Raw genomic sequence first — 14,322 nt, 5'->3', positions numbered from 1 at the left:
TGTATTCAGAGTCAAGCTTGTGGGAAAAAAAGATTAATTAGGTTATAACTATGAAGGGTTACAGAGAACAGTAGAAATCTTGTAGAAGTACTTGCTTGTATATCCCACCAGGAATGGGATGCCCTGCTAATATATTTCAGCTCATGAATGAGGCCATGGAGCTCGAGGTGGGATAGGACCAGAGGGCTAATTGAGTTAACCTCAGGTAGCTGAGCATTTCTGAGGGAGGGGAGGCTTCATGCCCTATGGAGGATGCACAGCTTGGATTTGGGGAGAGAGGGCACCAGCCTTGGTGGGCAGGTCATGCTGAAGGCAACTGTGAGCGTCAGGTACTCTTGGTTCAGTAAACTGAGCAGCCCCTCGCACAGCCCTCCTGATCAGCCACAGTAGTAAAAAATCTCCCACTGTGGACATGGTTATTCATGTATGGCAAATATGGATCCCCACAACCTGATAATGTAAAGTGATTGCAGGCAATTTTCTTCATATGTCCTTGTTAGTTGCACACTCACCAGTGGTCACCCTGAGACGCTCTCTGGATCTGAGTTTGGGTCATTCTTTTGTAGCAAGAACTGTATGGAAAATTCAGACCTGGAGACACGCTGTGTCTGGACTTTGGGTTGAGATCTTTGGGTCCAGGGATGTTGTCAAGCCTACATTTACTTCTAGAAAGGAAGTAGAGTGGATATTTAGCAGAACTTCAATTTCTGACCCACTAAGTGGGCAGACCGGCTCCTTAGGACCATAACACCTACACTGGAATGGGCAAATAAAAATTTAATGGCAGCACGATTTCTGGTAGTGAATAGAAATATGACTAACAAAATAGCAGCTGGAGACCTCATTTTTGCTTTTCTTTTACTTTTTTTTAGATGACTGGTATCCCTGATGAACAGATCTTGGTAGCTGTGTTTCCTGGACTACCTACTTCTGCTGAACTGTTTATACTGCCCCATAAAAACAGAACAGAGAGGAGGAAAAGCAGTGAGGCTGATCTAGAGCAAGTAAGGAAAGAAGAATTAATGGAACATTTATTCCTGTCGTATCATTTGCAGACGGGCCCCTTAAGTTGTGCAGCATTGGAAAAAGTTACAATAAGTGTGGTGGAAACGTATGTGTCTGGGACTGTGGTACTATAGTTTATGGCATTAAAGAAAATTATTTTCAGAGGAAAAACAGGATTTCTAATACCTCACTGAAATATGTCACAGTCTACCACTAGAAGAAATTCTTACTAAATCAGTGGTGTGTCCTTATTACGGTAGTTATGGCCAAAGGAACCTTGAATATGTACTCCCTCTACTCCCTGGAGGAATGCTAATAGACAGAGGCCAAAGCAGCAAGATAATATACTGAGGTTTACTAAAAATAAATCAGCCTCTTCAGCTCATATATCACAGGAACAAGACCTCTTTTTTTTTTTTTTTTCTGCAGCAGCGAATGTCCTGTGCAAACTATATTTGGAAGTTACAATATCCATCCATTTAGATAAATAAGTAATTACGGTGATGAATAGCAACAGTGATATGCAGGCAAGGAAAGAGCTAGGAACAACAGCATTAGTCTGCTGAAGCTTTCATGTTAGAATTACCAAGTGATTAAATCAAGTCTATAAAGGCAAAGGAGTGAAGTACTGCTGCTGGAAAGGGTGCTTAGCTCTAGCTAGTGTTCTTGTATGCAGCATTTTTACAGTGCTACATACAAGCTATGCAGCAGCGTGCAAGCTATGGGCGAGCCCAGTGCCACATAACTCTTGGAAGACTAAGTTTTCTGTGATCAAATATTAAATAATTCAGAGGAGTGCTGAATTCAGTGGATGTTCTTATCACCCACTGAGTAAAGTCAGTTCCTGCAGAGTAGTACTTTTGTCCTGGAAAGTTAGCAAAACTGGCCTCTCAAATTTATGGTGTTCAGAGTGCAGAAGAGATGCACTGAAGTGGGAAGGTTTGAAAGATTTTTTGGAGGAGGTGTTCTGGGAGTCATGTCTATCCTGTTCAGTAGGACCTGCCAGTACTAGAACTCCATCTGGACAAGCTATTGTGTAAATATTTCATATATCAGTCTTATGCTGACATCTCAGTTAGGTTTCTGACTAAGTGGCCATGAGACCTGAAGCTCTAGTGCTCTGATTTTATTTGACAGTCTACTCAGTTGTACCTTGGAACCTGTTGTTGACTTCTGCTTGAGAAGCTCTGCCCTGAAGAGTAGGTTGTCAAGACTACTCAGTAGCTGTGCCCTGTCTATGAGAACTACTCTATGGAGATCAGGAATTAACAAACTCAGGTTCCAGTGTGACATGCCAAGTGTGTGCTCTGGGGCGACCAAATAAACACATCATAGCAGGGTTGCCGATAACCCAGCTCAGCAACTCCAGTAAATGACAGTCTAAGGCTGCTTTTCTAAATGGTGGAGAAATATGGCAAAGTTTCCACTAATCTTAAAAACTGGATTGTCTCATCTCTCCAATAGCCTATTTAAATAGAAGCTACATGACAGGGTCAATATGAAAAAAGAAGTGTAAGTTGGGACTACCTAACTTAGTTCCATTATCCACCAATAAAAGGCCAATAGGTCAGTGATTGCCAAATGCATTTGATCAAACTCACAGGATATTGTCGAGGGTAAAAAGATCCTTAGTTATTTTCCCTCCTCCTCCTGTAGCCCCCCCAAAAAAGAAAAAAAAATTTGCTAACCCTCTTGGTTTGCTCCTCAGGAGAGATATAACAACATACTATGTAAGTCTCAAAAGTCCTGTAAGGGAGACTTGCACAAAAGAACATCGAGTTTCATATAGAGCACATGTACTTTTCTTTCCACTTCGTCAGTCCTTCCTGAAGGCACTAAGAGAAATTAGCCACCTTTCTAGGCTTATGTGCATTCCTGAATGTTCTCCAGACTTTGCTGTCTTCTGTATTGTAACTATTGTACCTCTTCTTATTTCTTCAGGTGGTAGAAATCCTTTTTAATGCTCTCAACCAGAACCTGGTCCAGTTTGAACTGAAGCCTGGTGTTGAAGTCGTTGTGTATGTTACTCAGTTAACATTAGGTGAGTGTGGAGTCAAATGCCTAGCTGTGGTTCTCTTGAGGCTTCAGACAACTCCAGAAGAACCAGTTTACATCAGAGCACTCACAGTTTGGTATGTGCTACTGGGACACATAGGACTCATCATATCGAGGCATTGTGGAAGAAGCAGGAAGTGTTAAAAGCAATCCATCAGGGGCATCTTCATGCTCCAGTTTGTACAAGTATAAAAAGTACCGTGTAAGAGTTCCCTATGGTTTAATTAACTAGTGCACTGGTGTTTTTCAAGTATTTTAGAAAACCAGGTGAATGGTGTTCTATAAAGCCCTCATTGGGCACATGTGGAATTCAGGGGAGGTATTACTAACTTACATGGATATTGGATCAAATCCTTATTGCAAAGGGCTTGTTACAGTTATTACTAGCTAAAAACCTTTAAAGTGGCAAAGTACTCATGAAAGGAAGATCTAGGCCTCTTACAGGGAATATGTGCCTGAATACAAATTGGAATTTATTTAAATTTTAACCTATCTTCATTTTTGGACAGAGTAACCAACAGTCACTTTAAGCTTCGTCACCCCCTTTGCTTTAAACTACCCTGATGTGAAGCTCTCAGCTATTGGTGAGACAGTCATGGTTACAAAGGAGGATTTAATTTTGCTCTTGCTTTTTATGACTGCCCTTGCAATTGTCTGCAATGTGGGCTCTTGTGCAAGTACCATTGCTGATAGCCTCTCTGAAAGACTGGGATTCCTATTCCACAGTAATACCCTTCAGCTTCTTTTTTGGGAGGCTCTGAGAGAGCCAAGAACTGGGGTAAATCAAAACTCGTGACTTTCCCTACAGGTAATATCTTTTTACCTTCACTCTGTAACACTGTTTGGGGATGAGAGTCAGATGTTAACAGGAGGAGGCTGGAATTATTTAGTTTGAAAAACTGGGAATGGGATGCAGTCTCCAGGTAGCTCAAATTCTCCAGAATTTGGATTTATTTTAGCAAGACACCACATTTAACATACATTGCACAACTATTCTTACACCCTCTCCGGTGTGGGTACTGCATCTGTTTCATGACCATTCCCATAGTATTTTGCCTTGGATGAAGTGACACTCTTTTCCATAAAACAGACAGAAGTATAAGTAGCAGAATATTGGCAGGATCAGATTGTTAGGTGTGGAAATTTGGCAACAAAATCAGAAGTGACTATATTTGCGTGACTTTGTCCCCATCTTCAGGGTGACAGAAAAAGAATAGAGAATAGTAAAACACCAAAACCAAATATTTATGCAGAATGAGAAACACTCAGCTGCTACTTATAATCATTTGTGCCTCATTAGAGACTTCTCATCAGACACTTGATTTCAGCACAGTGCTCAGGCCATTAAGATGGTGTGCTCTGATGAGCTGTGGGAATAGCTGCATAAACAAGGTATAGGAATATACTGTATTTAAACCACCGAAAATGTCAAGGATTGATGGATCAAATCTCCAAAATGTTATAATGTATTGTGTGCTTGGGTCCAGGATTATTGCTTGGGCTCCTCCACATTATGAAAACTGACTTGATTTAAAAGTCTCTAAGGTCCAATACCAGGATGAGCCTTGAGGCTTCTCACAGGACTGTCACATGTGAGACAGACATACGTCCTTGGAAGATGGGAGTCATGCTGTTCATTGATGCTCTGAGGTAGCTTCTCCAAAGGGGAATACACATGCATTAAGACACGCTTCATAAAATTCATTTCCACTCCAGTCCCTGGAAAAGCCTGAAAAGAAATAGCCCAGAGTGTTAACACAGGAGTGATCAGGCATTCAGCTAAGCATGTCTTGCTGTGCTTTTTCACTTGGAGATGTTAGACTGCACTGTCTTGAAAAGGGGGCTTGACTTTTGAAGGACAAGAGAGTCAATTTGTTTCCTACTGATTGTTTTTTCTGAAAACAGCGTGAACCATGCACTGATGATAAAGCAGATGTGACAGAGTTGAGCTCAAGTCTCTGGTAGTTATTGTGTTCCCTTGTAAATCCTGAAAATATAATGCTCTGCTTTTTGTCCTGCAGCACCCCTTGTTGATTCCAGCTCGGGTCACAGCAGTTCTGCGATGCTGATGTTGTTGTCTGTGGTGTTTGTAGGCTTGGCTGTTTTTTTAATCTACAAATTCAAGAGGTAAGTTGAAAAACTTTGGAATGGGAGAAGGAGATACTGACTGAGTGGTTAATAGAAAAACTAGGCAGAGCTGTACCTGAACTGCAAACGTAGAGCAAATTATGCTGGCCCGAGACTTAGACCAGTATAGTTCCCTATTTCTACAAGAGGAAACCATCTACTGCCCTTTGACCACAAACTCAGTGTTCCAAAAGCTCAACAAGAGCTCAGAAATCAAGCTGTAGCCTGCTTCAGCAGATGTGTTTGAACCACACACCAGAAATGGGAATCCTCTGTGCTCTCTGGGTACTGAGATACACAGGGCAGGCTTAATCAAAAAACCACATAATGTGTGACTTCATAGAGCCTATGTCCACCTGGCCACCTGCCTTCTCATTTGCAGCATCTCATTTGTATCTTGCAAAGTGAATAGGTTAGTTTTGCAGAGGAACAGGTGTGATTATGTTAAAGGTGGAAGACTCAAAGCCAGAAAATTTTGTGTAAAGCATCAAAATGCCTTTGGGAATCTGTACTGAGATTTACTTTGACAGATGTTAATGTAAACCTTTTGCTTCCAGCAGCAGGTAGGACCAGTGCTGGCCCATGGCACTTGGCTGCTGCAAGCTGTGAAACAAAATATGTGATAAGAATGGCCTGTTTGCTGAAGGGCTGCTTTATGAGAATATATTTTAGGCAGATGGAGCTCCTTAGAAGGAACTTTGCATTCAGTACAGTACTTACTATATAAAATGATTTATGTGCCCAGATCCTGCCCAGTGGTAAAATACTGTATTAGAAGCATAAGCTGAGTCTGATTTCAAAAAAAAAAGAAAAAAAAATTAAAAAAAAAAATCAAACTTCCTGGACATAGTAGTTCCTTCAAATGGGGAGACTACAGCTTTTTCTATCCAATTCCAGCTATGTTTCTTTCTCCAGCTTTTCTACACTCCAGAATAATGCTAGTACTCTTTAATGATCATAGTGAGATGCAAGCAATATTAAAAATGGAATGATAATACTGCATGTATCCTCTTCTTCAGGTTCAAAGTTTCCCTCATTTCTAACCTCTTACATTAACCATTGTCAAAATCAGTGAGTGACCCTGCTTCTAGTGCTTGATCCTGTGCACGTTGATGTCTGTGACCAAGCTCCCACTGACTTCAGTAGTCCAAGATAATTTCCAGAGAATGCATTTATGTGAATCTGCTCAGACACAGATTTCAAGGCCTTCAGCATGACCTCCTAATCGCAGTCTGAAATCCTCTCTCTGCTTCTGTGAGGTGGAATACAGCTTCCCATGTGAATGGGAATGGGACATGGGACTTGTTTAAGGCATTGGTTTAATAATGTGCTGGGGAGACATCTGATGATTTCTCTCATGCCCATATGTAGGATGAGGAGGGCAAAGAAGTCTTTCTGGGGGATGTGTCAAGATATAGGTACAAACCTGTGTAACACATGCTTTCCTTTCTTTCTTGGTGAGATGGTTTCTTGTTTGGACTGATGTCTTTGTCAGCAATCGGTTATGAGAAAGAAGGATCTGTATATTCCAGCTGCCAGAGAACAGTGAGGAGCTTGTTAATCTGCTTTGGCAGTCTCCAGGTCACGTTATACTACTACAGCTCATAAAACTGACTCTTGTACTACTTTAGCACCCTGAGCCTTGAGCATCGCAGCCATCAGCTTTCTACTGTACTCCAGGGCTGGGAAGACCTGCCTTGTTAAAATCTGTCTGAAAATTGAAGGTATTACAAATTGGGAGTGAGGAGGAAGGTGGTTAAAGCATCAGTTTTGCTTAGCACAAAAGCTCATCAACTTGCTGTCCCCCCTTATCTGGTCTGTCCCAAAGAGGATGAACCCAGAATGAACCAACAAAGTTTAGGATTAAGTCAGATACACAGAGAGTCCGCAACTTGATTTTTCAGAACAGAAAGCAGGTTTTCAGCTCTCTCTAAAACTCCTGGCTCAATGAAGCAGAAATGAGAACATGCAACAATTCTTAGTGGAAGAAGGGGGGCAAACCCAAAAGCTTTCCTCTACCTCTCAGCGATGCAGAGGTCCATTAGCCATGTGTACTTTTTTGATTAATGGTGATTCCAACCTGAATACAGGACTGCTGCATACAGGGAAAGGTTGTGGGGAGAGAATAAGCCTGCATGAATTTTTAACTCTACTTCACAGATTTGGTACTTTGCTGGTTTGCACACAGACTCCTTATTATGAGTCCCTCAATTTATAGACTCAGCAGGCATGTTAACACTGCTGCCAGAGAGATGCTTGTTGAGCAGGTCCAGGTGGAAAAGGAAGGAAGAGGGGAAAGTATGCAAATAAACCGTAAAGAGGTGGTTTCATTTCTAGTAGTATGAGCAGGTCAATACTATGTGTGTATGAGTGGTGAGCAGTGGTGGAGCAATGAGGCAGTCGGGGAGTGTGCATGTCCTGAGACAGGACTGCAGGAGTGTGTGTGCTCAGAGTCGTGTGGTGGGATGTTGTGTCCACTGTGTCTGTACTGGGAGGCACAGCAGAATTAGGTATGTGTGTATGGATACACATATGTACAGCCACTTCAGTTTCTTTTTTCCCTAATTTCCCTAACGCATTTTCCCCCTTCTGAAGTGAAGGGGTCTCTGCTTCACAGTTCTAAAAAGCTTTTCTCACCTTTCCTCTCCGAGCTCAGAAGACAATTACTTCTCTGCCGTCACATTGTTTGGAAGCAAAATTAAGTCTTCCACTGTCTCCAGGCATGTTCTCATGTCCATGCCTCTACACATCTCCAGACGTATTCTGGGCACTTAAATCCTATGGGAATGACTTAGTTCTCTTGCATTCCCTGTGTAGTTCTTATGTCTTCTAGTGTCATGTAAGGCATATTTTAACATTACAGATTAGGAGAAAGGGAGAAGATAATGAGATTTGTTATCTGCTGCTAAACATTCCCAATATGTCCTGGCCTGCTGCTGGTTAAGAGCAGAATGCCAGATCAAGCCAATAAGACTAGTTGGTTGAGGCCAAAACTTCACTGGAGTAATATCAGCATAGATCTATTGAATGCATGAGAGTTGAGGCAATTTCCACTGCTTTCAGTCTCTGACATGTCCAACAGCAGACAGATTAGCATAAAGATATGGCATTTTATATAATTTCTTTTGAACATATCTTCTTTCTCCCTCCTGTGTGCTTTTAGGAACTGAAAATATTCTCCGGATTTTCTTTTTTTGAGCAGTGTGGACTGTCTAACTAACTGACTTTCCAGGATATCATTCTAACAGTCCAAGTTAATTTCACTTGGAAGAAGGCAGAAATACTCCCTTAACTTTTTTGGCTTCCTGAGGAGCAAGGGAAAATAAGTCCCTGCAAACTTCCATGATCCATAGCATGACAAACATTTTTTTTGCAATGCAATGGTAACAAATAGACTTTGGAAGGGTACTATGAGGTCCAAATCCTGTACTCTGAGGCAGGACCAATTCTTTATAACTCTTTCTGTGACAATTCCTGTTGAGTCAGTGTGGGCTTGTCAACAGCAGCAAGCCTAGCGATTTTTTGTCTCAACTGATAGTGCTCAAATTGATTTTTACTTTTGGTTTCCAATGCCCCACTGATCATATAATAAATACTGAGAGAGCTGACAATTGCAGCTGATTATACATAGTTGATTGCTGCACTCTGAGCTGAGTACAGTGTCCACTGTGTGTGTGACTTCTCATTTAAAAGGACAGGACCAGAACACTCAGGTTTACAGTTGTCAGTGGCCTGAGATTTGGGGTAGCTTTAGGCTGGTATTGGAATCAGTGGATGATAATGGCACTTTTAGAGATGAACATCTTTGTGTTGCTTTCACCGTTCTGAGGGCTCACTGCCAGAGCTGCATTTCTGGGATTGGTCTCAGTTTAATTTGTCTGAGTAATAAATGACATGCTGAGGATTCCTGTGTTACAAAATATAGCCTCTTGTTTTCCTTTCTTGTGCAGGAAAATCCCTTGGATTAACATCTATGCCCAAGTTCAGCATGACAAGGAGCAGGAAATGATTGGCTCTGTCAGCCAAAGTGAAAATGCCCCCAAAATCACTCTGAGTGAATTCACAGACCCTGAGGAGCTGATGGACAAAGAGCTGGACACAAGAGTGATGGGTGAGAGACAGCCCTCCACTGGGGTTTTTTTTTTCACAGTCTGGGTGAGGATGTTGGTCACTGGGGTATTAGAGAGGCAGTGACTGTGACTGTGACTCCAGGTACAAGTAGAGTCTGAGGCACTGAGATAAGGGTTAATCTCCCTCTCCAACATACTAACAGGGAGTTTTCTGACAACTTTTCCCACAGTGTTACATGACCAGGGTAGGAACCTGTAGCCAACAATAGGTATATGGGACTTAGTAAGAGCTGTGGCTCTCACTTATGCCTGGTCATGACCCTGCCTCTCCTGTGAAGTACCAAATTTGCTGAACCCTCAGAAGAATCAGCTGAGCCAAGCTAACACTGTTGGTGTGCTATGATTGCAAGCGAATATGTCCCTAATAGTTTAATGAGTTTACTGCTGGTCAACTGAGCTGTAGTAATGAGTTTTCTGCATGCTCCCTGCTTATTGCAAATACAAAAGAGGATGTCTTACTTCTAAACACCTTTACTGTCTTTACACTTAAACAAGCACATCCTAAGAAAGAATGAGAAGCAATATAGACCAAACTGCTAAAGCTACTGCACTGACTCTCTTCTCCATTTTCTCCTCCACAGGAAGCATCTCAACAATTGCCAACAGTGAAAGCACAAAGGAAATCCCCAACTGCACTAGCGTTTAATACTGAGAATCCACTTGGTCTACAATATTTCTGAATTTTTATTTGTAATTATTATTGTTATAATTATTATTATTATTATGAAAAAAGAAAGAGTTATATGTCATTATTATCATTTGGGAGGGGATGGGGTGGGTTTTTTGTGTTTACCACGGCTGCATTCATAAATAACAGGGGTTCTTCATATTTAGGAAATACACATCAGATTAGAAATAAAAAGCAAAGAATGAGTCCAGTGTGCAATGGGATTTGAATGCCAGCCTCCTGTTAAACACAGAACAGGAATTAAGCATTCAAATCCAACAGATAGGTATTGTACCTTAGGCAACATGTTGTAAGTAAGTTGTCCCTTTTCAGCCCTTTTCAAACTAAGTCATGAATCATCTACTTCATTCTGCCAGAGGGTTGAGACTGGGCTGTTAGACCAGGCTCTGCAACATGCCAACATCCCTTGCTTCCCGATGACGTGCATGTCTCAGCTTTTTGCAGGATCTTGCCTCTTTTAATTGCTTTTAATTTCAGTCACCCTCTGGCACTATTGACTGCTGAGAAAGGAAAAAAATCAGAGCAAACACACACGTCAGTGTTCCTTGGACTACAGACTGGCTGGAGGGGACAGCACCACAAGCAGTGGAGGAGCACGCCTGAGTTTATGAATGCAGCCTGAACCCTGTGCATGTGAATAGCAAGGATGCTGAAGGCCTACTGTAGATAATTACAATGTACATAGCTTTTTATTTCTTGGGAAATAATTTAATGTTTAGTAAAAGAAGATATGTTTAAAACAGAACCTGAACCACACAGACATACACGCACACACACGCGCGTGCACACACACATGTGTGCACACACACACACACGTGTGCGCTTGTACACGTCAGCCAACCAGGGACCGTGGCTGAATCACGCTTTGGTTCCAAGTGTGTTCCAGTTGTCTGTCATATTTCAATCTGACACTGCTGTCTATAAGCACCATAGTTTATTTCTCTATGTATAACTGCAAGCCTTTTTTAACATATATATATATATGGTGTCATTTCCTATGATGGGGCAGAAGATATTAGTGGGACAGACTGTGAGCCTGTCATAAATATTTTAATGATGTTCATCGTTTATTCATCTCTGTCACTGTTGTCAACTTCTGAGAAGGATCTTGGTGACATTTTTTAGTGAAAATGAGAAAAACAATCATGAAATTATCACCATCTCAGTGTGGACAAATATCAGTGGCCTTGCAGTACCTAGTACAACCTCAATTCAACAGTGAGGCAGGCTGCAGTAGCTTTATTCCCAGGGAGAAGTTATGCTTTTAGCAGTTAAGCTGATGAAGTGAAGTGCTATTTAGGATGTGTAAGAGTAGTAAATTTTGGCTGAACAAGATGTATGCAGTTAGGGACTGCTCTTTGGAGAGGGCAATGAAGGGTCAGACTTGTATAAATGAGCTATGAAAAGTCCTTCTTATGAGTGCTGCGGGACAGCAGCTTCCAATTCAGAGCGGAAATGCCATCAGAGTAATTTCTGTGTGGTAGTTCATGCTTTCTAATTAGAGCAAGGATGTTAATGAAGAAAATGTATTGAAAAAGCTCTCTAGAAATTTTCTACTACACTGAATTGAGGATATACCCTAGGAGTGATGGAATTCTGAGGTAAGAAGTTGACCTAGTGATGAGTTACTTTTATCCATTTTTCTTGAGTTGATGATGTCAAAAATGAACCTTATTCTGCAGAGTATTGAGTTGTAGGACCCCACTGGACGGAATGGAAGATTGAACGCGCGTCTGGGAAGATGTTCTTTTGTTTGCATGATAACAGGAGGCTGAAATGACACCAGGTGACAATGTTTGTTGTAATTTTTTAGGATCTGGATGCAGGATTCCACATCAAAGGTTAAAATCCTGATGGGTTTGCCGATGTAGAGAAAAGTGGTTAAACACAGTTCGGCAGAAAAACACAGGAGGTATACCAAGATTAAAATTGTAAACCCCAAACTTAGGGAAATACTGTTTTGTGAGAAGTGCTAAAGTTAAATATTCTCAGTTCTTCTTCTTCTTCATTTCAGTCAGGCTTATGGACCTTTTCTTTTGATTTAAAAATATTTCTGTACTATTTCTTCCCTCACTTTTCTGCTATGGATTCTAATATAAGATGGAGAGTGATGGCTGTGTTATTCTGTTTAACCTTGAGTTTCCATCCATCACATGTGCATAAACTGTTGCATTACTGTCTTTGTTCTACTGAAACATCAAAGTAGTTTACAGTAATGGCCTAGTCTGGTGATAAGACTGTTAGCACAAGGCCATAGCTTCCATTCAGGTATAGATGGGAGGGATGTACATAAACAGTGGTCCCATGGGCCTTGAGCTAAACTGTGGGCTGATCTTAGTCTTTGCTGGTCATTAGGGTTCAAAGGACCAATTTGGGGAGCTGCTGCAGAGAACTGAATGTAAAGTACTCATTATTTTCTGTATCAACTTTCTCTTTTATAAACCACAAAACGAAGTTAAAATATTCCTTGTTGTTTGAAGTTTTCTAGGTTTTTCATGGGATTGATATCATGTTGATTTAACAGGAAAGGCAGGGTATTGCAATTTTCACAATTTCTTTTTGCAATTTAATTTTCACACTTTTAAAGATGGCTGTTAAATGTGTCATAACAAATGGGAGGAAGCAAGGAGGGAAAATTGAGAGTAAAATGATGAAAAAATGGAAACATTTTCACTTCTCAAAAAGAATTTTAATCTCAATGAAGGCTAGGGAATTTCTGAATGACACAGTTAATTTTTTGAGAAACATCTGTCCAGAAAACCATTTTCAATCCAAAATGATCCTAAAATATTCTACAAAGCAGACAAAAAAGATCCGTGGAGGCAGAACTGAATGTCAAAAAAACCTGACTGATTCTTGAGTTCGCTCAAACTTCATGTTCTATGAGACTTAGTGGGTGTCACTACCTCTCAGGGTAGTTTGTCACACTGCTGTCAGGACCAGGGTGTGCTCCATGCACATCTGAAAAGAGCTCCCTAGGGTGTGCATGGGACCAGACTTGCCAAATCATACCTGCTGCATTAGGGCACAGTCATGGCTGATGGCAGCTGAAAAAAGCTTGTGTTCATAACTGAAAGCTGCTCCTTTAGGATACTAGAAGGGTAACTACTGTGTTCCAGTGGGATACTGAGGGCTGTATCTGTCTATCCATGGGACCTCTGTAAGGTTTGCATTGGCCAACCAACACTGTTCATCTATTTTGGAATGTACTGAGCTGTGGTGTTAGCACAGACTGGAACATTGGCCACTTTTGTTTGTGTGTGTCTTGCTGCAAGATAACTTGAGGTTGTCATTAGGATTTTTTCCCCTGCAGGAAAAATTCCCCCCCTGGGGAAAATGTAATGGGAATCCTTGAAGCTGTAGACTGTTACTTGCCTGAGTAATGAGGGAAAGAGACCATGGCATGAGTAGAACATAAATAGCTCCCACACTCCAGTTATGTAAAAAGAGGAAAAGAAACAGAGAGCAAGAAACTGGGTCAGTGCCCTCTATCACTGTCAGCCTTTCCCCCATGATGGATTCTACTGTATTAGCTATAACTTAGGAATAATGCATAAGGCATAGAGACTAGATGCAGCTTCTGGCTCTGTATGGCTGACAACCTGATGTAAACACCAAACAGATCCTCTGCTTAGTTTGACCAGTGCTTGAGACCCCCAGCACTAAGCCCAGATGGATCAGAGGTAAGACTAGACCGACTGGAGACTGCTGAAGGCTTCAGAAACAGTTGCCATCAACAAGACCATGTGCAGTAAGTGTGTGTTTTCTTCTAGACTAAGCTTTGGTTTCACAGATGTGCAAAGATGCCCTGATGTCCTCTTCTTCTCCCTTTTTCTTCAATCAATTCCCACACACATTCCAGGTCTAACAAACCAAACCAGAATCCTCACGTGTCAGACACTGCACTAAACCCAAACCACCACCATGATTTTAAAGGATTAAATGAGACAGACAATTGCAATACCTGTATTGAACACAGTAACACAACTGCATGAGTCACATATATACATATATATATACTGTTCTTGGTTTTATTGTTCCATTTGAATATTTCTACTGTAAAAAAAGGCAGTGGTTTTGAAATTGTTGAAAATAAATGTATTTTTGTACATCAGAGTTACCCCTGGCTGCTTTTTCAGTCCTTGTTCTTCTTATATTTCCTTTTGGCAAAGTCTGCTCTTTCTTCTGAATTTCCCTTACCATATCTGGCCCTCCAACTCTGTTGTTCAGGGTCATGCAAAGCACATGGAGGGTCAGCAGGGAAATGTTCTAAGGCAAGATTTTTTAAGATAAAAGAGAAAACAACTACCTCTCCTT

At 41.2% G+C, this 14,322-nt stretch overlaps 1 protein-coding gene across 1 annotated transcript in view; it reads left to right on the top strand.

Annotated features, from left to right (window-relative positions):
• Positions 1–14,119, top strand: part of LOC116790376 (VPS10 domain-containing receptor SorCS3-like) — a 291,392-nt gene extending 277,273 nt beyond the window's left edge. Inside the window, exons 23-27 of the mRNA XM_032695261.1 lie at positions 873–1,004; positions 2,947–3,046; positions 5,082–5,187; positions 9,138–9,298; positions 9,899–14,119. Of these exons, the coding sequence (XP_032551152.1) occupies positions 873–1,004; positions 2,947–3,046; positions 5,082–5,187; positions 9,138–9,298; positions 9,899–9,963 (564 nt within the window). The 3' untranslated portion in view covers positions 9,964–14,119. The remainder of the gene's footprint in view (positions 1–872; positions 1,005–2,946; positions 3,047–5,081; positions 5,188–9,137; positions 9,299–9,898) is intronic.
• The last annotated feature ends 203 nt before the right edge of the window (positions 14,120–14,322 follow it).

The sequence above is a fragment of the Chiroxiphia lanceolata genome, chromosome 8 (genome assembly GCF_009829145.1).
Source record: "Chiroxiphia lanceolata isolate bChiLan1 chromosome 8, bChiLan1.pri, whole genome shotgun sequence".
In the NCBI taxonomy this organism is placed as follows: Eukaryota; Metazoa; Chordata; class Aves; order Passeriformes; family Pipridae; genus Chiroxiphia; species Chiroxiphia lanceolata.
The sequence above is the reverse complement of the archived record's forward strand: the minus strand, read 5'-3'. Positions and strand labels throughout refer to the sequence as shown.